The 27867-nt window shown below is 38.7% G+C and overlaps 1 protein-coding gene across 1 annotated transcript; it reads right to left on the reverse strand.

Moving 5' to 3' along the window:
- On the reverse strand, positions 1–27510 carry SEPSECS (Sep (O-phosphoserine) tRNA:Sec (selenocysteine) tRNA synthase). Its single transcript, XM_075420649.1, has 11 exons — positions 27309–27510; positions 25918–26072; positions 23550–23668; positions 23305–23463; positions 19804–19957; positions 15698–15800; positions 13302–13431; positions 13091–13182; positions 5681–5774; positions 4967–5057; positions 1–2953 (listed from the first exon to the last, which is right to left on the reverse strand). The coding sequence occupies exons 1-11, from the start codon at positions 27420–27422 to the stop codon at positions 2704–2706; spliced, it is 1461 nt and encodes a 486-aa protein (XP_075276764.1). The 5' UTR covers positions 27423–27510; the 3' UTR covers positions 1–2703.
- Positions 27511–27867: the final 357 nt, after the last annotated feature.

Genomic DNA, 27867 nt, shown 5'->3' on the forward strand with positions numbered 1-27867 from the left:
TTATTTCACTACTTTATTATAGATATTAGTGAACAGAGAATAAGTGATTTACACTCTTCCTTGAAAAATACTTTTTATCTACTTAATCTCCTAAATAACCAATTACTTTCTACTTACTCGAAAGTATATTGCCATTCAAATTACTTAAAATTTCATTGTATTTACAATGACATTATATAATGCTTCAATCTCTAAAAATTTAATATTAATTAAATAGGCATTTAAGGGAACAAAGCAAGCAAACAAAACTGAAAACTGGTACACCAGCTTACCAAAGTAACACAACACAAATACTTCGTTCAAGAGTTTATACACATGATGGGGCACATTTCTCAAAATATTTTAAATTTCCTGACTTCAGGTGGCATCACTAAGATTGCATTGCAAAGAGATGTTATGACATATGAATTAAAAATGTGGGGTTTTTTCAGTTAAAGCCACCATCTTAAAATGTTGTGGTTTTTTACAATAGAAGGTTTAAAAGGTCAAAATCAGAACAAACCACTTAATTCTTTCCCTGGATACTTGTTTATAGAGATTTGTTGAAATTTTCAGCTTTGATTTCAAATGGGAAACATTTTGAAGACAGGAAAAACACTACCTGAGAAAGCAGTTCAACCTACAGTAGAAGTGAGTGAATTATTTGCAGCAGATAATTCGTTATGAGAACATAAAAGGTAGAGGCTTCTTCCTCTCAGAGAAGGCAACTGCTGTTTTCTTTATTCGGTTTCAGGATATTATTCATCAAATGCTTATTTTAGCTGCTAGCATACATCTCCCTAAACTCTCATAACAATAGTTCTAACGTTCGCATTATGTGACTAGTCATCTAAATTAATAATTCATACTCCTTCAGCAAAGAGCAGCAATATCGAAAACTAGAAAGAAAGGTATCACTAAGGCCTTGTGGTTTTCACTGGCTGCTCCTATATACTGAATACTGAGGCAGTGAGCTGTGGAGTTTTGGCTCCCAAGCTTGTGGAAGAGCTTTACTGACCGCAAAAACTGAGGTATAGCGTGCTCTCATTAAAAAAAAAAAAAAAAAAAAGGTGGGGGGGAGGGGGAGAGAAGGAAAAAAAAATTACATCTCCATATAGCCACAAGGACTCAGTGGTCAAGTTATATTACATTTCTCCTAGGGTGCGTTTGTACAGCAAAGAACAGCTGTGACTGTAGTACAGGGAGCCATACCTTCACAAGCTTTAATCAATCTAATGTGAAAGTGGAGCAATAACAATGTAGAAGCAGCAGTTCAATTTAAGCTTAAGACACAATGGACCTCACTAAGTGAGAGCACCTTCATGATTATTAGCATACTATTAACTTCTGTGTATTGATATCACTTCTTGTATCAATTCATTTGAACATGCTGGATCGACAAGCCCGTCAAAAGCACCACTATTTTGACTAAGCAATTTACAGAGGGCTCTGAAGGATTCATGTCTCGGATCCCACCAAACAAAGTAGCTAGAATACTTTTTGACATTTAGGATTCATTAACTGTGATGTCCCAAGTATTACTACATTACCAACAAGAAAATGTTTTTGAACATTAAGCTCACTTTGAACAGTAATTGACACAAAAAACTAAATACAATGTAGTAATTGCATTTAAGAATAATTAACCAAAAGTTTTGCAACCTACAGCACTGTCACTCTGGTGATACGGAACCTTTGTTTCAGGAACAGACTCTGAATCTATTGTTTGCTTAAAGAATTCAAATCAGCAACGGCACACAGCCACCGAAGCAACAGTGCCAATGGCAAGAGACACTTCAGAAATGGAAGTCTATACATTTTAACAACCATGGACTAAAAATGCCAAAATACCCTCAGGTCTCACTGGCTCTTGAAACCGCTGCATTAATCCCACAAGGCATTCCTCCTTTTCTGTGGGTCTCTGACCTCATCACCCTATCAAAGAGAACATGAAATGGAAAAAAAAAAAAAGCAAAAAAAAGACAAAAAAAAAAAAAGAATGTACCTCTCCACTCCACAACCCCTTGCTTTCATTATTAACATTCCTTTGGGTTGCTGAACTATGCAAATGTTTCCAAGAGCTGAGCACGGACAGGATATGAGGTATTCTAGGTTTTTCTTTGCCACTGAGGGCTGCTTTGTTCTAGGCAGTTCTTGAGAGGTGAGAACATCTGAAAACACTACTATTCCAACTCTATCATTTCCTCATGTAGTTTTAATATTGTATTTAGTAAGGGCTATCCCAATACTTCTATAAATCTTTGAAAAGTGATACGTATGCTGATGAGAAACAGGGGATATTCTGAGAACAGTGAAACGTTTCTTGCTGCATGGTCTATACCTAGGAAGGAATTCAATCACTGTCACAGAAAATCTTGTTAACCAAGAACATGTGAGTAAGCATTCTGTGATTTGCTGAACACTGGTCCAAATAGTCACCCACAGACTGAAAGGCCAGCTCCAGGTCTTTATGAATGTAAAGCTTTACTTTGGCAAGATATTAAGTGCGTATTTGTGCTGCAAAAAACTTGTATCTGGCACTCAGTCTTGGAAAGAATATCACCTACTTTCTTTAAAGCTGAATTTCACCCAAGTTTTTTTGTTGCTGTTGATTTCAGATCAGGAATAAATTTTCTCCACTGCTGATTCCCAATGCTAACCCAATACAAACCTGACATCCTTCAAACAAAAGCGTATCTTCCTGTGTTACCACATCTCTATCACCTACTCTTCAAGGTGTTCTGTGCCTGTATCAGAATTACCTATTTCATTTACACTTTTTTCTTTCTTGGCTTCTTTTCTAGAAGTCTTCAAACACTTGTCAAGTCTTTTCAGGAACACATCTACATCTTGCTTTTTAATTCCAATTGCTGAGGCAGCATTGAGGTAAGCACAGGGATAGTCATTTGTATGTGACATGAAGCCTTTAAAAGTGTAGTTATTCACTGTTTGTACAGACCCACAGGGAACAACCCTGAAACAAACAAAACCAAATTGTGATTCAGTTAAAGATGCCTTGGATATTTTCTGTGATACCCTATGATGAACACATTTACACAAGTTCCTATACAGTGTAATATCTACTAACTCTAAACAAATTAATGTAAGCAGGCTTAGATCAGGCATTCTCCAAGTTAGTGCCCAAGCATCGCCGTGAGTGACAGTAGTAGCAGATCCTGAATTAGCTCGAGGCTGTGTGCATATGCATATGTCCTTCCCCTCTTCAGTCAAATTATTAGTCTTCATTACTGGTATTTATGAGCTCCCCCAGTATGGGGGGCGGGGGAAAAGACATCTGCAGCAAACTTTCCTACTCCATAACAAGCCTTAACTATCTGACCTGCTCTGTCTCTGACCTGGGCCTGTTCACCCCTGCTTAGGCAACCTGGCGACCCCGAGTTCCCCGGGTGACCACTCTGACAGCAGCCTCAGCACAGGTATCTGCTTGGCACAGTGTACTGCAGTCCAAAACGTCTGGGCTCAAGTGATTCAGAGGGCTCAGGATGCCAACTTCTTCCCACCCATTCCTCCCTACTGCATCTCCTTTTCCACCATCCTATAATGTTAACCCCACGTTTACTCCCTCCCTGTAGCGTGTACTTTTTGCTACCGCTTTTACCTATTGCTCATACTAAGAACCTCTACCTGTTACACCCTATTTCTCAGCACTTTCAGTACATATCCATCCCTGATAAATCAAGACCGTAATCCACATTCTTACTTGTTAAAGGAACAACTTGCCTTGTGGCTACAGTTAAAGCCTACATAAGCAGTTAACACCAATCAATTGCTAAGAATTTACTACCTCTGTGGACACATTCCCTGCAGTTCATAAAAGAAACTGCATTCAGACAAATACCACTAGGATTAGCAGATCTTTCCTTGGTCCAAGAGCTCAGACCACAGGTTATAAAGAGCCTGCACACTAGTGAAGTAGGGAGTTGCTATTCCTACCACTGACATTCAGCACAAGCATAACATTTAAAATCTGTTGAAATGCTGGGTCAAACAGTGTATCTACTACAAAAGAATTACTCACATAAAAAAAAAAAAAAAAAAAGGAAAAACTTGAAACCTTTATATCAGACAAAGAATTGGAGAGTTATAACTTTTCAAAAACTGAACCTCTTGAATAATTTCAACCAAAGACGGCTGAAACTGCAGGACAAGCCAAGGTTAGGACAAATTAAAAAGAGCATCTAACTACAGTACATATAGATTTACTGCCATTCATCTGTGCAGGAAGTGAAATAATCCAAGCTAATGAAGCATACCTTCTGATGTGGAAACATTCAACTCTGCTACAAAAAAAATGACATTAAATCTATGGCAGAAGTTAGCATGGCAGCAGTAATATTCAGATTAAGGAATCCTGCCAAAACTTATTTTAAATCATTCTCTTCTTCTAAAAGGTTTAAACCAAAATCACTACAAATTATTTGGCCTGCATTTCTACATATCAGTGTCTCTAAGGGTAAATCCAACTCAGACTGGCTCAGGTTGTAGATTTTTTTTTTTTTTTAAAAAACACAATTAGTTCTGGAAAGCAGGATTTTCTTCCATATGACAAAAGGCTACGTAGGGTATTAAAAGCTTATTCCCCTGACATGCAGCACAACCATATTTGTGCTGCAATAAACAAAACAAAGATCTTCCCTAAGTAGCTTACAACTTAACTATAAGATCAGGCAACAGCTGGAAAACTAAATGAAACCAAGCGGCACTAGGGAATAATGACACTAAATTAAATGGGCATAGATTATCTATTTAGCCTACTACAGCTAACAGGGCCTCACTGCTAACTCAGGCAGGTAGGCATTATTAGTACATAACAGTGATGAAGAAGGGTATATTAGTCTCTGAGTTGTTATTGTCAGACTGTAGTCTGTAATCATGAGACAACTGTTACAAAACAAATAGTATTGGATTTCATAAAATATATGCAAATACAATCCCCATGAATTTTTAAAATTCACATCATTCTCACCTCGCTCCAGAAACTTGTCTGGTGAAAAGCATAGATCCAAGCTGGGTAACAGCAGCATCATTATTTTCATCAAGATTCTTCAGTGACATGGCTAAAGTAACAAAAGGTCGGGTTAAAACTGCTACAAAGCTTCTTTTTCTTGAAAGAACCACCACAGAGGACAAGCTGTTTTCCAACACCACCACCAAATATTTGTGTTTAAATACAAAGAAAAAAAAGACTTCATCATTTTTAATTTTCCCACAAGCTGTCATAGATTACTTCTTTGGTTAGAATGTCATGTAAGGCAGAGATTCTGCACAGGTAGGCAATATCACTTCGGTGTTCAGCAGAATTTTTGTTTAGAACAAATACCTTGAGTAGGAATTCCATAATCTCTTCTACAGCACTATAAGATGATGGGTAAAATAATTATAGCCTAATTTATTTTTAAATCTACTTATTTATAAAGTATTACTACATGCTAACATCTTCTGCCTGCCTTGATTACAACAAATGAGTATGTTGGACAGGAGCAATTCTGTAAAAAAAAAAAAAGCTCAAGTCACAACTCTTCTTTTATAGTGGGTTAAATTATTAGGTTCAATGGTTTCATCTCAGACGAAGAACAATCTAATGGAGCAATGTTTAATACATAGGAACTGTTTGTGAAAGTGCATTATGAATGTATAGTATATTAGAAATTTTATTTAAAAGATAAAAAACAACAATTACCTAAGGAAATGGGATTATGTGGTGTGTCTAACAATCTCTCATTATGGATATCTGCCAGCTTCTTCAGCTCACTTGAAAGATAGGAAAACATCTCCTGGAAAAAAAATATGCAATACTGTTCTTATTAGCTAAACAATAGAGAAAACAGTACCTATTTCACAAAACTGTTAAGTCTCCATTATATCTTACAGGTGGCCAGCGGATCCTCTTCTCATGTCTACTAAGTGGACCAGACAATTCTCCAAAATCATTCTATAAATGAATGGTTCCGTTACCTGAACACCGTTTTTCCCCTTCAAGCTGGTACAAAGCTCTCTATCTGGTCTAACACATGTGCTTGCGATCTCAGCCATTCTCTTTGCAGCCCTGAAACCTAGGGAGGTAAAATCTTGAAAAGATTCCCACGGCCCAGCACTCCTGCAAAAGCTTCCCCCCACCCTAGCACCCTGAGCCACAGAGAATGAACTGTTACCATCACAGATGGCCACCTTAAGGCAAATTGCTCCTTACTTTGGTTTCAGACTGAGTAGTGCATTTTGTTACTGTGTATCCCACAAGCACAATTACCACTGGCGCACAGACTCCTTTTTCTGTATGAGAATGGCAACAGTCTCTTAATGAGAAGGCTATGAGTACATATTTGAATGTATTTTGTCTCACACAATCCATACTCTCCTGAATACTGAGCTCTGTTGTGTAGCCAGTCCTCTTCCCAGGACCAAACCCTCCTGCTCAAGCCTACTAAAAGAATGGAGATATCTGAATCTCTGCTATCATTTCATTAGATTGCACCTTTATTGTGAAAGTGTCATAAAACTGAGATTCACAAATGTTTTGGCTCAGATACAAGTCACGCTGCACCTAAAAGGCTGCTTCTCCTACTTCATCTTTATTTCCTCCCTCTTCCCCAGTAGTAATCTATGATAATTGCTCACGGTCTTCCTCAGTTTAGTACCTTCCTCTTCATGTCTCAGCTCAAAACCCTTATGGCCAGAGCGAGAACAAACACCATTCTTCTTACTGCACCCTTGGGCTTCTTTGCCATCCTTTTTAATTCTTAGTCTCTAATAAAAAGTAGCAAAAAGATACAAACACTGGGTAGTCTTTTTAAAAGATACTAACCACCAGATTTTTCCTGTTTCTGGCCACAAAAATTGTGCTGCTCATCTGCTTCAGTCTGACTGCCTGTTTAAGCACCCTCATCAATTTCTGGACTTGACAAGTGATTTTTCATTCTTTAAATAGAGTTGCCTTTTCTGTTTGTAGACCAGGATCCTGTTCTGACCTGCGCACTCTGACAGATACAAATTATAGCTTGTGATCAAAACTATGTTTTTGAGCAGAATCTCCCAAAGGTCTTCTGAAACCAAATGAGCTTTGTGGTAGCTAAGCTGGGAGAATGTTACAGTTGCTTTCCTTCAGCCACTGCAGTGAACCCAGTCTCACTTCATGAGTGACCAAATGAACACAGCTCCCAACCCGTTCTTACTAATACCACAGAATGAATTCAGCCAGAGAGGAAAAAGTACCGTGCTTCTGTCTAAATGAATCAGGCTATTCATTCAACTATCAACAAGAGCATAACGCTTCTATAATACTTGGAACAACAGCAAAAAATTTTGGGAGGCATCTACGGTTAATGATCAGAACTTGAAATTTGTGAAAAATCATCCTTATTTTTCAGAGGCATTTGTAAATCACGTGATTTTAGGGTTTCAATTCAGAGCTTATTTACAGTTCACTCACAGAAGTTGAAAAACCTTTATGTTTCAAAAGTTCAGACACTTTTTTCCTTCCTTCTGGTCCCTCACTGAATATAAACACGTTACTTATTTGTTATTTGCTTCCCACAACAAGCATCACCAATGTGTTAGCGATTTTGTTAGTATTTTTTTGGAATCCAAACCATAAATTAATTTGTGCTCCCTCTGCTGGCTATTTACTTCTACAATTGAAGCAAAGTATTACAGAAATATACATATATTGTGTCTACTATGGAGATATTATTGGTGAAACTAGTACTGAGAAAAACCTGTCCCGGAACAGGAACAAATTCCCAAATAATTAATTTTTGTGTGTTGTACCTAGGGAATTCTCTATTGCACCTCTTAAGATTTATTACTTAAAGGACTGCAAGTTGGTATAACCAGCACTTATTTATACAATCACTGCATAAATGTATTGAATTAAATTTAGATTAAATACTTAGGTTACTAGATGAGCCTTTACATACACAGGAATTTGTCAAAGCAAGGGAGAATGGAAAGATGGCAAAAAAAATCCAAGTATGTATTTTCATCAGTTTGACTGAAGCTACCTGAATACAAATTCAGAACTTACTTTTATGAACGACACTATTTTGCATCTTTCCACTGGAAGCCCTCTAGACATTTTACAGTTTCAGAAGTTAAGCAGTTTGCTGCAAAGTAGATTCACGGCCTTTGCAAAAAAAAAGGAAAAAAGCAGTATTTTTGTGAGGTCAAATCTATAACCAACCTCCATCATAAAATATTTCTGTTACATGGAAAATTTATACGTGCCCTAAGCAATTATATACAAATGAGTTCTTACACAATTGATTTTCTGTGATAAGCACTCAAGTTTTCTCCAATGAAGCTAACTATTATGCTAAAGTTGCACTGAACAACCCAAGCACTAAATGTCAGTTAAGTTCCATTATTTAATTCACTCTTTTCCCTTAGAAACTTCTCGCAAAACCTCACCAGGCTAGTGAAATGAACGCTAAACCATGTGAAAATGTCTTGCACTTCTTCTGGTCTTTCTAGCGCCTAAAACAATAAAATACATCAAGAAATACGAAGAACATGTCAACAGTAGTGTATGCATCAAATGTGCCAAATTACTCAATTATTTGGGCAAAATGGTCTATTCCACATACGTATACAAAAATATTTTCAAGAAGTTTCATAACAACTATTAAAATATATGAAACACACTGTATTTACAGTATTAAACTATTTTTTAATAGAACCTACACTAATACAAGTGACTCTTCATTTGTTGCTCCATTGCGATGGGCACTGTTCTTCTTCCAAATGAAAAAAATAAGAGGGAAACAAGTAAGGAAAAAGCCAATAACTCTAGAGAAAAAGCAGAAGATGGGAGCACTCAATATGCCGTTAGTCCCGTATCAGGTGACAGACAGACAACTGGTGAAGGCCAGAAAACTTTCTGTGCGTGGTTGGAACTATCCTAGCTGGTTCTAACCACACAGCTTGCTTACGCTCCGAGTCTGTAACGCTCTGCCTTCCTCCCCATTTCATCTGAAAAAATGAGTTGTCCTTGGAGAACAGTCATATAGCTGTTTATGGCGCTGAAGACACTGCAGAAGAGTAATTTTACAACCTCTTTGCGCTAGATACAGACTGCCAACTCTCACATGCTGTACCTGAGACTGATCTGGTCCCATCTTAAATGAGTTTGCCGCAGCAGCTGTTTATAATGCAGCCACCCCAGCCTCTCTTCTGCTTTGTGTTAGACTGACCAGCTGCACCCGGCCTGGGATCTGATCTGGCCACTCGGCCAGCACATCGGTTCACGCAGACGAAGGGAGGCTGCAGTGCTGAGCATGGAGACCTGCTGAAGCACGTCCCGCAGAGCCCCGGCAGACGGCTTTTTCTTGAAATGCAGCCAAACACATGGCAGAAACTGTATCTGCACGTGTGTGGTACCTACACATGCCACCACAGATTCTCTTGCACTGCAAGATCGAGAATTTTGTGCTGAGTTTGTAATATACTGGAAAGTTTTAAAAATATGAAATTAATTACAGAACATTTAAATCTTTGTATCATATACAAGTAATCCAACAGAAGCTGCCCAGTAAGTCTTGCCAATTTGATATGGTAACACTAACGCTGACAATCACTGCACTCATATTGTTTTAAAAGGTCTTTCTTAACACCACCGATTAACACATTCTCTCTTCAGCACTTCCAAGACCTTGAGATCAAGCTGATTGTGGGACATACCTCTCCAATACATGCTTTAAGTACGTAGGCCTCTTTGAAGCTTCCACTCATACCTGACATTTGTTAAATTACACAACACAATTTAAAATAATGATTACACTCATTTGAACTATCTTGCCTCCAGCCAGTCTAAAACTTGGATATGGTTCCACATTTTTCACATGAGGAAAATCCTGCAGTATTCCCATGTTTGACAAACTACAGTGTAGCAAACTGATGATAAAAAAAAAGAGGAGTAACAATTGTCTGTCTTATTGTAAGAATATTTGATTTTTTTCCTTTTTCATATCCAGCATTAAACGGCTTTTATTCTTAAATTCAATCGTAAGTAGAGCAGCAACATAAACTCATGCTGAACTGTGTAAATAATTTATTCTTATAAGAATAATCACACCAATGATAAACCATGAAATGTAAAGCCAATATTTTACCGAATTGTAAAAACCAAACAATTTCCTCCCACTCAGTGTGACTTTAAGTATTTTAGATACATACTCCATAAGGACATAAAAATTACTCCAGTTAATCACTCTTAGAAAGTATACAGACAGATGGATACAGATATAAAAAGCTCCATCATGTCCAAGTAACACAGAAATACATTTAAGAAAATAAGAATTATCTTGATTGGTAGACTGTTATGGAAAATCTAACGAGGAAATTTGTAACTGCTGAAAACAAAATGAAGCCATCACCTCTTCAATAATACCAGTATAATAATTAGTTAAATGGATTAAATGGACCACACTGGCAAATAGTTAACATGTATTAAACCTGATACGCAGGGTCCTGAACACAAACCCTGAATGTTCTTGCACTCCTTCAATTCTGAGGTGACAACCGAAAGCTACTGTTTATGCCGTTACACAGTGTAACCACTATATTTGCTACTTGTGGCCTGGTTCAGACACATAAATACATACATGAAAATTGAGTTTTAGACCTGACGATGCAGAATATGGGACACAACATAACCTGCACCGAGGAAATCAAAGGAGTCGCTACAAAAACATAACCTTTACAAAATACTATGATTTCTTTATCAGGAAAGATATAAACAAATTTGACTACAGATCAACTGCCATTGTCTACATTACTAAAGAACCTAGAATCCCCTACTGAGATCAGAAAACCACTGTCTTAAACACTACACAAACATATAAAAAGGACTACTGAAAATTCAGAACAAGTGAAAAAACGTTACTGTTGGTGGTCTTCTTCCACTCTTTCCCTGGAAACATCAAGGCTAAATACGACTGTTGAAAACATTCCTTATTAAGCTTTCATATATGGCCACTTTTATTCAGACATTTGGACAGCACGTGTGTTATGCCCTTGCTCTTCTGCCCTCAGATGCACTGCACCATTTTACTCCTTCATATCCTAACATACAATAACATATAATCTCATACTCTCGGACAATTGCACGCTCCATGACTGCCAGCCTGTCAGAAAATCCCATTCCGTGTACATGCTCCTCTCCCTTATATAATCTCTCCCCTTCCTATATTAGTCCATCTGTGTAAAAGAAAAACTGGGCAGACTATTTCTTTCCTTGGTCGTGCAAGATAAATCTCCTCTCAGTAATATTCTGGTCTTTCTGTCTTGAGCTCAAACAACCTGAAGTAACACCATGTGAATACGGATAAGGTAAAAAGAGAAAGGAAAAAAAATACTTGAAGTTTTTTATAGCTGACTTTTTGTGTTAGTAGGTGTAGCTGCACCAATATAGAAAGGAGTACTCAATGTCAAGCTATAAATAGCTCCTGCTGGGAGCCTAATAGCTCTGCCTCTGCTTTCACAGAGCACAGGCAATAAACTATCACTATTACATTTTTACAATTCAGGAACAAATAGATTTAAGCAAAAAAACGTTTCTATTTCTACAGCAAATCCAATAAAAGAAACATATTTATGCCATATATAAGGCTGTGTTTATAGAGTATACTCACATTTGAAATAAAATACCTGAAGTTGTAAAAATATAATGCTTTATTCACTTTAGAATTCTACTTCAAAGAAAATTACATTATTCAAAATATAGAGCTATTCATTAAGACATTTTATTTATGAATTAATTATTATTTATGACTTGGAGAATATTTATACTGCCCATTATGTATCCGCTACAAGTGTAAATCTAACATCAAAATCAGCTTTGCAGAAGACATGGTAAAGCCACTCGAGATTTTTCTGGAGATTAGAGTAAAGGGGGAAAAATATAATTTGCTTCTAATGAAGACACAAACCATACATGGGAATACATACAACAGTCCAGAATAAAATGTTAGACACTGCATTGCAATAGCGGCAAAAGTGGTAACTGCTTTCAGTGTTTCACAACCGTGTTTTCACTTTAGTTGCACAGATCACTTCTTACTCTGTGTAAGGCCATTACGCCAGTTTGGTTTTCTATAGTCTAGCTACTCCAATGGGATCTCAATTCCAGTACAGAATTTTTGGATGCCTCTGAAAGCAGCTAGAAACAAGTCACAGCATCCAGCACTATTGCCCTGCCAGGCAATCAGAGGCACCAGCAAGCTGTCAGCAGGAAACAATTGGAATGTAGCTTCTAAATAAAATAATGGAACAGGTCATGCATGATTTGAAACTATTAACTTCACAGTACTCAGTTCACAGCATTTCCTTACCTAAAATCCTCTACAAAAGAATCCTCTGTGTTAATATATAAAGATAGCAAAATCAGGCCTGTTTTACTTCCAGAATTAAGGACAGTCAAGGAACCTGTACAGGTTCCAACCTTAGACCACTTGCATGCTTATGCAATGCAGTTATACCCAACACAAAACACATAGTCTGTGAGAGGCAGAGAAGAAACCTAGCTCTGTATCTAAATGAATATCTTAAATAACAGTACTTTTCTCTTTTTGTGGCCATGCACAGTATTTATAAGCTAACCAGAAGCTGTGATACTCCAGAGAATGTGGTACACAAACGATCAGTTAAACACTATCACAGCACAAAGGCACAACAGGGCCACAGGAAGAACAGCAGAGACCCCTGGGTTACCTCTGAATATCCCATCTCATGCTTTAGTCCTTGAAGCAGTGTGACCGTAATAACAAAGCACAGTACTTTTCAGACTAAGCTTTTGTGAGCAAAATTCTGCTGTATTAGTCACACTTTAAAACAACAAATGTGAATACTGTACAGGATAGTACAGGACCTCAGTTTAGCTTTCTGGTTTGGAAGACAACATGGAAATCATGCTTGCTCATGGCCACCAATTAGCCAAAAAGTAATTATATCATACTGCCTTTCCAGATTCGGAGCTGTGAGCTCCGAAGTAGTTAAATGGCTTTCTAGACAGAAACCGGATCTACTACATAAAGCATTTTTGCAACAAGGCTTTTTTAACAGCTGACTTCAACAACGTGCTGGTTGCCAAAAAGCTTACCTTTCTCTCTTTCAGCAACTGTTTGTAGCCACTGGCACCTAGAGACAGAAGCGTAATGAGGACATCTAAAGAAGGAGATGCAGATGCTCTTCCTGAAAAAAAACCCCACACAAATTAAATTGGCAAAAATAAACTTTATGTGAAAGAAGGCTGATAATCAAGTTTTCTACAGTTATTTCATATGGATGAAATCAGTCCATGAACTAGTTACCTGGATACATTTTGCTGATCTCCTGAATGAAGGACTCATTGAAGCCAGCAATGATAGCACCACCTACTGGAACCATAAAATTTTTGTCCAAGCTCTGAACAAAAGCATCTATTCTGCCTACTCGAGCACCCTTTATCAAAAAGGAACAACAAAAAAAATTACACAGCAGACATTAGACAAGGGAAACACATGCTAGCATCATAATTACACGGCAATGTAATAAAAATAAATACAATTCCTGAAACTCTCTCAGATATTGGATTTGTGATGAAAAATTAAAAATCACAGTATTAAGTTTTCCTAGCACTGCTCACTATTATTACCATTGTCTGCTTACATAGTACCTTACAAATTCCTATTCTGCTATGATTTAAAATATTGACTCTAGTTCCTGCAAGCCTAAGTGTAGCTTATTTTCAACAACAAACAAAAACAAAACCCTTTGAATTTAATGGGAATTATACAGTTAAAACCATACAACTCAAAACATTTCAGAGGTTCTCACAGTAAAGGGCTACAGGTTAATGCTTCATCAGAAAAGAATAGTATTTTTCTTGATACGTGTACAAATTTACATTAAAACAAGTGGGCTGTGACAGCACTACTCCTTATAAGACTGACTGCAAAACCAAGATCCAAGTAACTTCCTAAAACAGATTTCCCACTTCCCAGAAAACAAAATGTCCTTATACCTAGCTACTCAGATATTCTTAAAGGAGAAAAAAAAAAGAGTAGATTCTGCAGTATATCTTCAACTTGATTAATATGCCACTGTGAACCGAATAATTAAAAAGCATGAAGCATAGCAGAACCTGAAAACTATATTAAAGAACATACATAATAACGTATATTCAAATACATACATATTAAAGTACTACATACTAAAACCAAGAAACAGAAACAGAGCCTATGGAAAAGAGTAAAAAAAGCAGATCAGCTAACCACAGTTATTATTCCTATGTTTTAATAGCTCAGTGCACAGGAAATGGGAAGAAGCACTCCAAATTTGTCAGCTTTTTGATGGGAAGACGAATGCCAGCAGCTATCATTTGATTTAATTGACAGGAGACCACCAGAGAAAAAGCATGACAAATGAAGCGGTCACAAAAGCTCTTTCCTGTGATACTCATGCAAGTTCTGTTCACACTGTGCTCAGCATGTACATATTCCTAAGTATTCATTAAAAACTACTTCCTCATAGACAATACATATTCTATTGCAGGAAATAGATTTTTGTAAATAAATGTAGAATAAATCAGGGCTCAAATGTATACATTTGCATAAACAAAGAACAAACAAACAAAAAAAACCCAAACAACCTATCACGAAGCCAAGAGAAAACACAGAAACCAACACAGTAACAGTTCTATTTGTAGCTTTATAGTCTGAAAAGGTTATCATTAGACACATTTCATGCAGTAAAACTCAGCAATTCCACAGCACCATTCATGTTAGAATTTCACTAAACTTGTGCAAGTTAAACACAATAAACACGTACCAAGCACACTGCAAATAAAGCATATGCCATTTTCTGTTCCACATATCACTTCGACTTCTGTCGTATTCCTTCAGTTTCTCAAGATTTAGAAATGCCAACATGACGTTCCTGTCATTCTACACGGAACTGGTCTGTGCCCAGTTAATTGCAACGTGTTTGTCATTAGAAAAAAAATGACCAGCATATTTTAAATTCATGATAGTTCAGAATCCCATGTAGGCTGTTAAAAAATATCCCCCTATTCTTTTAATATGGGCAACAGAGAGAAAAGAGAAATATTGAAGAAACCGTGCATGTACACTGCAGTGAGCAAAAATGCAAGAATTCTAAGTTTCACGGCTGATCTTAGATACTAATCAACCTCCTCTTCAAATCAGACAGCAACAGAAATTAAATTTTTTTTGAGATAACACTGAACTTAACTGAGTTTCCTCAGCTGTTCTCTGTGCCAACAATATTTTAACAGTGACAACATCTATGAAGTGATGCTGTAGAATCTTGCACCTTCATTTGAAAATCGGTAACTTGCATTCTGTTGAAGGCTTAAGCCCTATTCAAGTATGATCCACTGTTTTATTTTTAGTCAACAAGTTTAGGAAATATTTTAGGAAAGCTTATTAAGGACATTTTTCCATTATGAAAATACATTTGAACATAAACAAAACCTAAATAAACATCAGTTTATTACACAAACAGCACATAACAGAAATAACAAATACTATTTTTAAGTTCTATTTCCCTCTGCTCTGCTTTCTCAGAAAATTGTTCAAATATCAGACAGGCATAGGATTAGTCTCGAAGCTGTGAAACACCCAATAAAATCTGCTAGTGTTGTCTACAATCAGAGATTTACTCATATGTGTAAAAAAAAATATTATTGGAAATACACAGCTCCTACCTGCTGGATAAGATGCATACATTTCGAAGACTGAACTCCATATGCATTGTTGACAATATGGGGAATGTCATAATTAGCACTAATCACAGCCAGTTCCTCCAGCCTATGAGCATAAAACTGTAATTTAGAGAAGCACTGATAACTGTAACTCATGTTACAAATGCGACCATTAAAAGACTGAAAGGTCTACAAGGAGGTCAGAATGAGAAAAGAAACTTTTTTTATTAGTACCTCAGGGCAGCACTTGTCACCTTAAGCCATAAAGGTTAAGAAGAAAATTCTGTTAGCTTTTACATATACTACAAATCGTTGACCTGGGCTGAAATTTTTCACGCTTCACTGAAAGTTTTGTCTGAAAACGAGTAAACAGATCCCAAATCATTCTGCTTCAGATAAGCTTTTTTTTTTTATACTACTTCAATGACAACTAACAGAGCTTTAGCTATTCACACTTTTTTTCCTTTTCTTCTAATATTCAACCTGAAAATGGCCTAATGGAAGTTTCAAGATGTGTCTTGGGAGTCAAAAGCATCACAGAACAGGAAGGTTTTACATGCTTCTGTTTATTTCAAAGAACCAATATTTCAACCCTTTGGCTGAAATCTCCCTTGCATATTTCAGATAAACTGACAAAAATAAAAAATATTCTTCAAAGGAATGGAGAGCCCCAAAATGTCTGAATGTGGAGATCCAACAAAATTTTGTTCAACTGTTTACTTAGAAATAAGGACAACACTTCATTTGCCTTTAGAAATCTCGAAATCACAGTGAGCTCAGCCTGGATTGATTTGTTGGTCAAACTAGGATTTATGTGAGTGCATAGGTCATTTTGGGTAAGGGCTTTCAGCATTTTAAACACACATGGACTTAGTACCCTTTTTTTAAGCACTCTGATCATGCTGTATTTTTTAAAAAGCTCTTTATTTTCCCTAAACTTGTGAAAATATTTTAGAAACAAAACCTATTTGAAAAAATAAAGTAACATATAATAAAGTGATGATAAAGGTAGTATTCTTTACAAAACCTAATCAGGAAACCCTAAACCTCCAATACATTTTTACTCCATCTCCTTCTGTACAGCCTCTCACTGTAATTTACTGACGTTCATATAAAACGTGTCAGAGTATGAAAACACTTTCCAAGAGGTGACATCCCTTAGCACTCTACTTCTATTACATTGCCCAGTGTTGTTTTGTAACGCAAAATTCAGCTGCAAACCTCAGATTAAATTTTCTGAATCTCGATCCTTAGGAAAACATCATCACCGTATTCTCCCTAAAGACATCACAAGTATTCAATGCTTAGGAACCACCAGCAGTCTAATGTACGTATGATCTTCTAAAGTCAAGATACTTGTCAGGAGCTGCATGTCCAGTAATTTTTCACGTTTATCAACATCCTGAATCCTGAACTACACAACGTTAACAGAATACTTCAGGAAATGTAACACTACACAGGGCAAAGTTTTTGCCTTCTGATCCGCTGATCTTAATCAGGCTCATTCCTTACCTTCCACGGAGATTCAAAGCAAAACAGTTCCCCTGTTACAGGCTTCTTTTCAAGTGCAGGTAGAGAATTTGACCAAACTGGAAACATAGAAGGTGTACTGCTAGGTACATTTGCTTTTCTCACCTCCCAAGACTTAAAGGAGCAATAAGCTAGCTTCTACAAGTACTGAAAACAGAAAAGTCTCTTTACCTAAAAATATTCTACTGAACAATTAGCTCCATATTACAATACAGGGCTAGAGTACTACAGTTTGAAAAGAATACGTGATTACGCAAGGGAAGCAAACAATTATGCACACCACTTGTCTGCTTCCAAGGCTTAAAACGAACCACTAAAAGTGCTGCTAGTTATATCAGAAAAATGAAGCATTAATATAACTTTCATTACTACTCAAGTTCCTAAAAGTCATAAATAGGACTCACAGAAATATTATCCAATTGATTCTTTCTCTCCTGCTTGTGCAAGTTCATAAAAAGAAAGCTTTGCTCTTTCTTCTAATATTAATGAAAGTAACAAGATACAGAGTTCTGCTAAGTACATAAACTGAAAAAGACACTTTTTTTTCCTGTAGTTCTACTTTAAATAAAGTAGTTACAGAGACAGCTCCCAGCAACAGCAGGTAAAAGGGAGAACTGATGTCTCTCCGAGGAAGGGGGTTTATACACTTAGTGAATTATTCTCATAAATTTAAATAATACTTCAAAGAAAAGCTACAGGTACACAGGCATAGAACTCTTACCCTGACCTTTTAACAATCCTAGGTCACTTAAAATCTTAAAGCACGTCCACCACAACTACACAAAGTCTTACAAATGCAAGATATTTAAAAACAGACGTTTAAAATGGTACTCTCCACAAATGCTGTACAGGATTTTTCTTCCTGTAGGAAGATGAATGTTATGGCCTTCAATAGTTGACAGTATCCTTTAAATAGAAAGTGCGTTCAAATCCTTCTATATCTTTAGTATATCATAACACAGTGCCACTACCTAATAATTCATCTCTTAGTTGCAGAGGACAAAACAATCGCATGTCAAAAAGAGGAGGCAGATAAGGAAAAGATTCATTTACCCAAGCTATAAAACAGACCATTCACTTTTGATAGCTGTGATTTAAGTTAGCCAATAAATCTGCAAGTCATCTTCAAGCAATGTTCATAGTATTCTGGCAGAATTATACAGTTTTAACTTCCCTCTAGCAACTGGGTTAACCTATGATAAATACTGTTGTTTTTTTTAAAGGTAGGAAAACAGAGTGAAACATATCTTTACTTGCCCTGTTTCAGACTCAACAATGTTTCTCTCCTACACTTGCAAATATTCAACTAAATTTTCCAGATAATAAAGTAATTAACAAAAAAGCATGCACTGCAGAGGAACTATAAACATAAGTCTTTTCAATTTTTGACAAATTAAAAACAATTAAAGTGGAACAGAGGCACTACATTCAAAACAATGTTAAAAAAAGACATCTTACTAATATCTCGTACTTCAGTGTACTGTACAGAAGCCCATAAAAATATACCTGTTCAATTGTAAAAACCAAACAAATTTGCTTCTTGATACTTCTTTTCATAAGCAAACAAAGCAAGCAGGCTTTGTGAGTAACAATGGTGCTCATTTTGGACAAATGACTCAATACACCAAGTACTTTAGCCACCTCTACCCCAACACGCCATTTTCAGATTAAGAAGTTTTTCAAGTATTTCATACCCAAGCTACACACTGAAATAATGTCTCTGATACTCTATTTCCCATCTATAACTGCAGCGTTCATTGCAGCTTCAGCCAGTGCTTGAATGACCACTTTATACATAACTTGCACAAGTGCTACATAGACACGTAGTAATAAGAAAGAATGCAATGTATTTTAAGCTTCTTTTGATGGTGATTTAACAGTGGGAAATTATAAGAAGTAGCATCATACAATCAGGCAGCAAATGTTCAAATCAAAGTAAATTACAGCAGGGCAAATCGTGTTATATTCATACAGCACATTTGCCCTAGATGCTTCCAAGAGCTTCCTTATGTCAGTACTTCTTAAATAGCCCAATAAACATCAGTATAATACATGAAAGAGTAACTTAAGCAAAGATTTTAAATTTCACTGTAGCTTTTATTTTTTTTTTTAATCTGTATTAAAAGCCTAGGAAAATTCATCACTGGCTAGAGGAGAAGAGTAGAAAAGGCAAAAGTAATATTAAAACGTGGCACTAGCTATGGAACTACATTCCTTGCAGTATTCCCTTACATAGACTAGGCTTCTATGAAAGTCTGTTTCTACTACTTCCATGAAATGGTGAGAAAATCACTGCCAAAAAGACATTCATTTCATCACAAGAGATCATCATTAACCTCAGCTATAAAACTGAAGGAAAACCTTCTGCATTATTCTCACTTATTTAACATACTTTTCTGAAAGTGGAACATTGTTTCAATCTGTCATTTTCCTTAAGCAAGGGGATTAAAGTATCTTTACTAATTGTTGGCAGTAATTAAGCAATTTTAGCATGATGGACATTCAAAACATGAAGGCTTTGTTTGCTTGTATTTTTTTTTACAGTAACAAACAGCACACATCTTACAAAGACTACTTACCTATCAGGTACCCTTGGAGCAAAGCAAGACGTTGTAGAATGTACACAAAGAATATTTTCAGCACCAAGAGCCTGGATTTTAGCCTCCACTGCTTCGATGTCTGTCCGTAGCTCATCACCTTCTAACACATTTTCTATCACCACAGGCTCAAAACCTGACCAAAAAAAGCAAGACCTGAATGTGCGTCATTAAATCTCTGACTAATGGCGGGTTTTTAGCTCCAGTACAAATCTGAAAAACCTTCTTGTTTCTGTTAAGAACGCAGATACATAAACTTTTTTACTGTACAATGTCCATATAACTGAAGACTACAATAATATTCTTGTTAAATACTGGACTTCAGACAAAAGCTTACCTTACACTCTTTGCATGCAACAGCAACAGGGTTGAAGATTGTTTTAAAAACAGATTAACCTCTTCCTTCCCAATTAAAAAGAAAGTGTTTGAGTGGTATTCTAGTAAAACATTAGCATGCTAAAATAGCCTCTAAAAAAGGATGCCATTAGATGTAGCAATGCAATAAAGATCATTATGAATTGGCTTTCTTCAAAAGCCACTGCCTTATTCAGTCTATAAACTTCCAAATTACTTCTTAAAAGATAAAAATGACCATGTTTTACCTCATTTTGAAAGTGAACTTTGTCATCTCATAAAAACCAAGCTATTTCCCAAGTCTTTTATTTTATTTAAGTTTCCAGTTTAAGTTTGTATTTAAGATGTACCACAGTTGAACCTCATGAAGTTGTTTCTCCAGGACACATATGAGAAACCTTTGAAAAAAGGAAGTTATCCCCTTCTTCTAAATGCTGGAATGCTTCCAGTTTTGGAATGGACTGCTCAGGAGGGATGCTGAAAAACCAGAGAGGGTCCATGAGAGGGCTACCAAGATGGTTAGAGTATAGCACATACAGCTTAGAAAGAAAGACTGCAAGACCTAGACTTTTCAAGCCTGAAGAGGCTCAGAAGAATATCTAACAGCAGCCCCCAACCATGTGAAAGGGAATTACAAAGACAAGAGAGCCAAACTCTCTGGGCCCCGCAATTTAAACAGGATGTGAAGGTCCCTGAGCACGTCCAGGGACAAGGACAGGAGGGCAACAAAGCTGGTGAAGGCCTGGAAGGCATACCCTGTGAGGAGCGGCTGAGGAGTTCAGGTTCATCTAGTTTGGAGAAAAGGGGGCTGAGGGGTGACCTCATTGCTCTCTACAGCTTCTTGAGGAGGGGCAGAGGAGAGGAAGATGATGAGGTCTTCTCCCTGGTATCCAGTGATAGGACGCGTGGGATTAGTTTAAAGCTGCGCCAGGGGAGGTTTAGACTGGACATTAGGAAACATTTCTTTACCAAGAGGGTCGTCAAATACTGGAACAGGCTTCCTAGAGAGGTGGTCGATGCTCCATGCCTGTCAGTAGTTGAGAGGCATTTGGACAATGCCCTTAATAACATGCTTTCATTTGGTCAGCCCTGAATTGGTCAGGCATTTGGACCAGATCATCTTTGTAGGTCCCTTGCAACTGTTCTGTTCTATTCCGTTCCTTGGTAACATGCAGTAAGAGGCAACAGCAACAAATTTTGGCTTGAGAGGTTCAGAATAAACAGCAAGAAAACCTTTTTGTCCAGAGAATAGTACAGCACTGGAACTGCTATCCAGAGGTTGTGGAATCACCATCCTCAAAGATTTTCAAGATTCAGCTAGACAAAGGCATGGCTGACCTAACTGAGCACTTAAAGAGTTTTATTTCTTAAAGAGGGAAGCCTGTTACAGTAGTTGCTCAAATTTCTGCCTCATAAATAAACAAATAAATCAGAAAGGTTCTGTTTACAGACTAAAACACTGGAAACCACATATTCGGTTCCACTGGAAACTGTATATTCCCCTCCCCAAACAGGTGTGGCATGGCAGCAACATCACGTCAGCTGAAGTGACTTACTTTCTTACAAAACAGAGAGATGTTCAGTTTACTGAATGAAAGTAAAGGAGAAGAGGGAGGGGAAAACGGACAGAGTGAATTCCAAACCAGTGTATCATGGCATCAGCTATGTGAATTTTTCCTTCATGGCTCAGCACCATGCCTTAACACTGGCACGTAAGGCTCAAACTCTACAGAACTCGGACTAGAATGATTTATTCACATTATTAGCCATAGTCTGGTTTTCAGTTAGTGATCCAGAAGACAGAGACCGCATTTAACAGATAGTTGTTAGATATCTGATACCTGCTTCTTCCTTATTTTTAGTTGATAATTCTTTTAATTAATTGTGATAGCTATCTTAAGTATTCAAAAAAATAAGAGATCAATTGTATTTCCTCACAACCACCTCCATTATAAATGTAATTTCCTTAGCTTGATGTTCTAAATTGAGCATAATATTCCAAAACCACTCCCACTTTTCTTAAATATATGTTCTATTTGTTCTGATCTGATTCCTTTTAAACACCTCTGCACCTTAGAATCACAGAACGGTTTGGGTTGGAAGGGACCTTACAGATCGTCAAGTCCCAACCCCCTGCCATGGGCAGGGACACCTTCCACCAGACCAGGGTGCTCAAAGCCCCATCCAGCCTGGCTTTGAACACTGCCAGGGAGGGGGCAGCCACAGCTTCTCTGGGCAACCTGTGCCAGTGCCTCACCACCCTCATAGTAAAAAATTTCTTTCTTTTACCTAATCTAAATCTACCCTCTTTCAGCTTGAAGCTATTACCTGGACAGAATCCAGTTCCTGCTTCCAATTGTTTAGTCATTTTTATCTAACAAGTCTTTTATGCAAAAAACAAATGTGTCCTAGGAACTAGGACCAGAATCTATGCCACCACCTGAAGGTACGTGCACTGAGCTGGAAAATTACGGCCTCCCTTACTTGCCCTTTCCTTGATCCCATGTATCTGTCTGCAGGAGGGGACAGCTTCAGTGCAGGGATAGACTTTTACCCTTAGTTTACTTGCAGTCTGGTAAACAAGGAATTCCATTTAAGAGAAATTAAGTTTTGAACTAAAAAAGGCACCAAACATATTTCCTGAGTGATCTGAGTGACACTGCAAGATTAAAAACAAACGGGGCACCTAACACTTCCCATGTTCTAGAAGAAAAACAATGTACAAATCAGACGGCTTGTCACCTTCTGATCACAATTCCTAGGACACACGTGCTTTTTGCATAAATCTAAGTAAGAAATTTGAACCATGAGCCTTTGTTTTACATAATTCTCAGGACAGCAAATTAGGCATCTAACTGGGAGAGCAAACTGTAAATTCCTTAGTATTGTGTTCTCTGTTGACTACTTTACACACCTCTGTACCTCAGCATACGCCTATATTTTACAAGGTGTTAACAAGACAACTCATACGTGCGATTGCATGTTAGAAATCAGGAGCATAGAAATAAAGCACGATCCTGCATTAGGCCTTCTCTGGATCCTACTGCAAGCATATAAATTGATCTCTGCTAGATGAAGTGTTATATCTGTTAAAAGAATACACTGTGTAATCAGTTACCTTCTCCTTACCTGCAGTTATCATTGATTTAAAGCAAGATTTCTGGTCTATCCGTGGCCAGATAATGTACTTTGCCTTTGGTCTCTTGTGCCGCAGTGTTAAAAAACACAGAGTTAGACTCATGCCAGTTGCCATAGGAACCACAAAGCAATTGGTCACCGTCCGGACACCTGCACATAAAAAGCAAGTCAGAAATTAACACGAAGAACCCATGACATTCCCCCCAAATGAGAGATATTTTCAGATTTACACCTACCAGCCAGCTTTATAATATCCAGAACTACTGAATTAGTAAGTTTGTTCAAAAGGCTAGACCCTGCAGCTTTAGGCTGGACTGCAGAAATATCACCTGACCTTCCAATTCCATGGATCAGCCTAAACAAAAAAGATTGAAAACATACATCAGGTTGTTTTCACATCCCAAAGCAGTAATTCTTGCTGACTGAAGAGAATTTAATTTGATAAACAATTGTGGAAAATGCTATATCCAATGCAACATCAATATCTGCTATAATGAGTTCCATTATAACAAGCTACATATATTCCTATCAAACTGCTATTTATTTTTTTTTTTAACAGTAGATTAACAATATTCCTGTATGCAAGTAAAAACTTTGAGAAGACCCACAGTAGCAACACCTTCAGCATCTGGCAGGCTTCCTTTTCAGCACACCTCAGCACTTCTTGATGTCTGTTGAACTAGCATTATAAATGCTGATGCGTTCAGAAATGCAACTCCAAGGAAAACAAAAGTCAGTCGCCTATAGTGCAGCATATCATAGGCATAGTGGTATTATACAGATGCTCCCCTGACAAATGCTTCATCTCCTCAGGGCAAAGAAATAATATGTACTGTGGCAAAACGTCCTGAAAGACAGTTAGGTTAATGTATCACTTTGCCCATCTTTTTCTACATCTACCTCATTCTACTATTCAATATTATGTATCATGCAATACCATCTCTCTCTGCATTCTGTTTATAAATTATGTTTATAAACAGCATTTATAAATGTTAGATATTATTTAGCACCTTTCAGGAGTGGAGGATCCTGAAATCGTTTATAAAATACATGCTTACAGAACTATCTTCACCCATGGCTGAAATGCAGCAGCTGCTCACATAAGCTAGTAACAATACGCATCTGTTTCTGACTTTGATTCTGGTTTTGTCTTGGGAATAGAGTAAAATGCAGTCCGATGAGTGTGTGGAACTCAAAACTCCTTGGAGCATAGTTTTACAGCTTGAAATTTTTCCCCATTTCAAGCTATAGGTTGAAATAAAAAATAGCTTGATAATTAGTGGAAACTTGCACATAATCCTCACTCCATTAGAAATATTTTCTTCCCTCGTTCCTGCTGCTATGTTCTTAATAGCTTTCTCATACTACTACTTTTTCTTTCCTGCACCTACATACTCCTTCCTAAAGAGCAATCCTCCCTGAGAGCGGCCCTTAGAATTTATTAAGTTGAAAGGAAAGGCAGCTTGAGAACCACCTCCTGCTATCTCCACCACTCCCAAAGTTACCTGTAAAACTTATTGCAGAAATAAGTAGAGTGGAGGATGCCTCTACCCCTTTCCTTGTTACTGCTGTCACTCACAGGTGAAGGTGAGATGCCAGGTGACAGAGCTGCATCGGACCAACAGCAGTTAAATGCCAGCGCAGGCGCGCTCTGGCCAGAAGCTGGGCATGCTTTCCCTAGCACTGCCAGAGAGCAGCACTTCCTCAGACACTCTCCCCGGTGTGATCCTCTGCCTCCCTCACCACGCATATCCAAGACGGAAAACAAAAACAACAAACTGATGTATTAGTGGTTTTCTCCATTCATTTTTCATGGTACTATAGGGCTTATGAAAGCCATTAAGCCTAAGTAATTCAACTTCCATATGGTAAAGCTTAGTAAATTTCTGGTCTCTAATATGCTTCTGTGTTTATCTTTCTAGGCAAAACAACCCAGGAAATATCACTTTGTTTCATTCCTGTTAGACAAAACATCACAGCAAGGTACTCGGCACAGAACTCCAGGCAAAAAAAGTATATTTTCATAAAGAAATTAACGCAGATCCTCTAGAATTATAGCATCCAATGTACCCACCAAGTGTCAGAAGGGCTGCAAGCTACTAAAAGCTCTTCTTGCCTTTATGGATCTGCTTACTTCGTATCAAATCTATTTTAGATGTACCGGGTTTTCGCTTGAATATCAACTAATCACATTATAAAGGTATTAATGAACAGAACATAACAAAATACAAATAGCTGTTGAGTAGGAATGTTTGATACTTTACAATCTGCAGTGTTTTTTAATAATATACTGATAAAAAATGGCCAGTGCTAAAAAAGGCAAGTAATGCATGGATTATTTTTAAAACAGGAACATCTCTGCTTCCCTTGCACGCAGTCAACTCAACATCTTAAGCTTCTACTGCTTCAGCATACAGGATGTAACCCCGACAAGATTTTGCTTCATTCAAGACTTTCCAATGAGTTATTAATGAAAATTCAATATTGTGTTATACTGTTCTTCTCAAATGCTATCAAGGTGTCAGATAACAATACACAACAAAATATGCCATTTGAAAGCATTAATAATAAATCTGAATAATTCAAGCTGGCAGTAATTTGTACCTGTAATGCCTTCGGGCAACGAGTCCTGACGCCACTCTTCCTTCCCTCTCACCCACACCACAGTTGCCCAGAAAGTTATTGCTATCCATTATAGCAAGTTCATGAAGAAACAGTTCAATGGTGCTTTCATCCCATCCATCTTCAGGACATTTTCCCTTAATAACAATAATATAAAGGTAACTACCAAACTTGGAAATTAAAAATGTACACAACTTTATGCAACTTGTTTGATTAATGTTACCCTTCTTTCCCACACCGAACAGCAGTTTATATTTTCGTTATGCTGTTTTATATTAGCTAATGTTATGACCCTGTATTCAGAGAAACGTTAAATAATTATTTTTTCCATACATTCAGTGTGATTACATTAGCATGTCCTGATACTCAAACAGTCCAGTTACTTTAACTTTCACGTTAAGGTACTCACAAAACCCCTGCAGCACATACGTGTTAATTACTCCCTACAAGACTATAGATTGTGTGATGTATTCTCTAGACAAGAATCTAGTGCTGTAGGAACTCAACAGAGAAAACTAGATGAAAGGGAGATAAGCGGGTATTACAGAACCAAAAATATTAATTATGATCAGAAGTGAAATATAGTTTCACTTGTACCACATCTTCCTACCTACGTATTTTCCTTCCTAGATCTAGTAAGTACGGAAACCACTTGCAGAACGTAATGTGCCAAAACTTTAACCAGAGGCATGCTCTTTCTTGCGCTCTCTACCGCGTTAAGAACCGCAATTGTCTTCGCAAGCTGCAGAACAGCTGCTCAGCAGAATGGCACCCGTAAAGCCACGGAGCGTTCCCTCAGCAGCCCGGAGGCTTTCTGCTAGCACGCCCCAACACCAGTGCCGGGAACTGGGTAAAACCGCTTCATTTCTGAGGTGGCGTAAGGCAGTGAAGTTTGAAGCAGCGGCTGACAGAATCACAGAATGGTAGGGGTTGGAAGGGACCTCTGTGGGTCATCTAGTCCAAGGACGCTGAAGGACTGAAACCTTTGGGAATTCGTCGGTGATGGTTTCTGCACACTGGAGACAAAGCAACACCTTGCCTGGGCGCCTTACACGGCCCGGTTTTTACCTCATGTAACAACCTGTTGGTATCTTATTGTTTTAAAACGTTTCTTTCGCTGCTCGCCGGGCCTTCCTCAGCAAACGCACAGCCTGAGGGAAATTTTTTTTCTCCCAAACGCGGCCTCTCACTCCGGGGCTCCGCCAGGTCCCTGCCACTACGACACGGCGGGCCGAGCCCTCCCGCGCCACCGAGCCCAGGCCGCAACAGCAGCGCGTGAGCGGCGGGGGCGGCAGGGCCCAGCAGAGCCCAGCACCGCCCCGCCGGGGCCCAGCGCCGCTCCCAGGCCCGGCCCCGCCGCCCGGCCCGGTTACCTGCTCCAGCAGCGCGCGCAGCCGCAGCTCGTGCGCGCGGCGGCCCTGCGCCCCCTGGCGCACATAGGCCGCCGTCACCAGCCGCTCGCTGGAGCCGAAGTTCTCCGCGTTCATGGCCGCGGGGGGGGCGGAAGGCGGCGGCGCGGCTCCCTCCCGGCGGCGCGGGGTCCCGCCGCCGCCGCTCCCCGTCAGCACCGGCGCTGAACGTACCGCCCCCGACCCCGCCAGTTCCCGCCGGGTGAGCGCGCTGCGCATGCGCCGCCGCGGCCCCTCCCCTCAGGCAAGCGGGGCAGCGCCGCGCCCACCCCGCTGCCGGGTGACGTGCTGAGGGCGGCGGCCTGCGGGCAGGCTTCGGCCTCTGGGTGCAGCGCTGCGCCGGCCCCTGCCAGAGGTACAGGGGCTCCCGCGGGCCCGCCGCCGCCTGCCTCCAGTTCCCGCGCTCGGGGCTGGCCCTCCGTGAGGGGAGGAAGCCCACCAGAAGCTAGGCTGTGGCGAGCCTGCTCGTGGGTGGCTTGTTCCCCCGGAGTTTAGGGTGAAGCAGCCGAGAGCAGGTTCCTGT

Source organism: Opisthocomus hoazin, chromosome 5 (genome assembly GCF_030867145.1).
Source record: "Opisthocomus hoazin isolate bOpiHoa1 chromosome 5, bOpiHoa1.hap1, whole genome shotgun sequence".
Taxonomy (NCBI): domain Eukaryota; kingdom Metazoa; phylum Chordata; class Aves; order Opisthocomiformes; family Opisthocomidae; genus Opisthocomus; species Opisthocomus hoazin.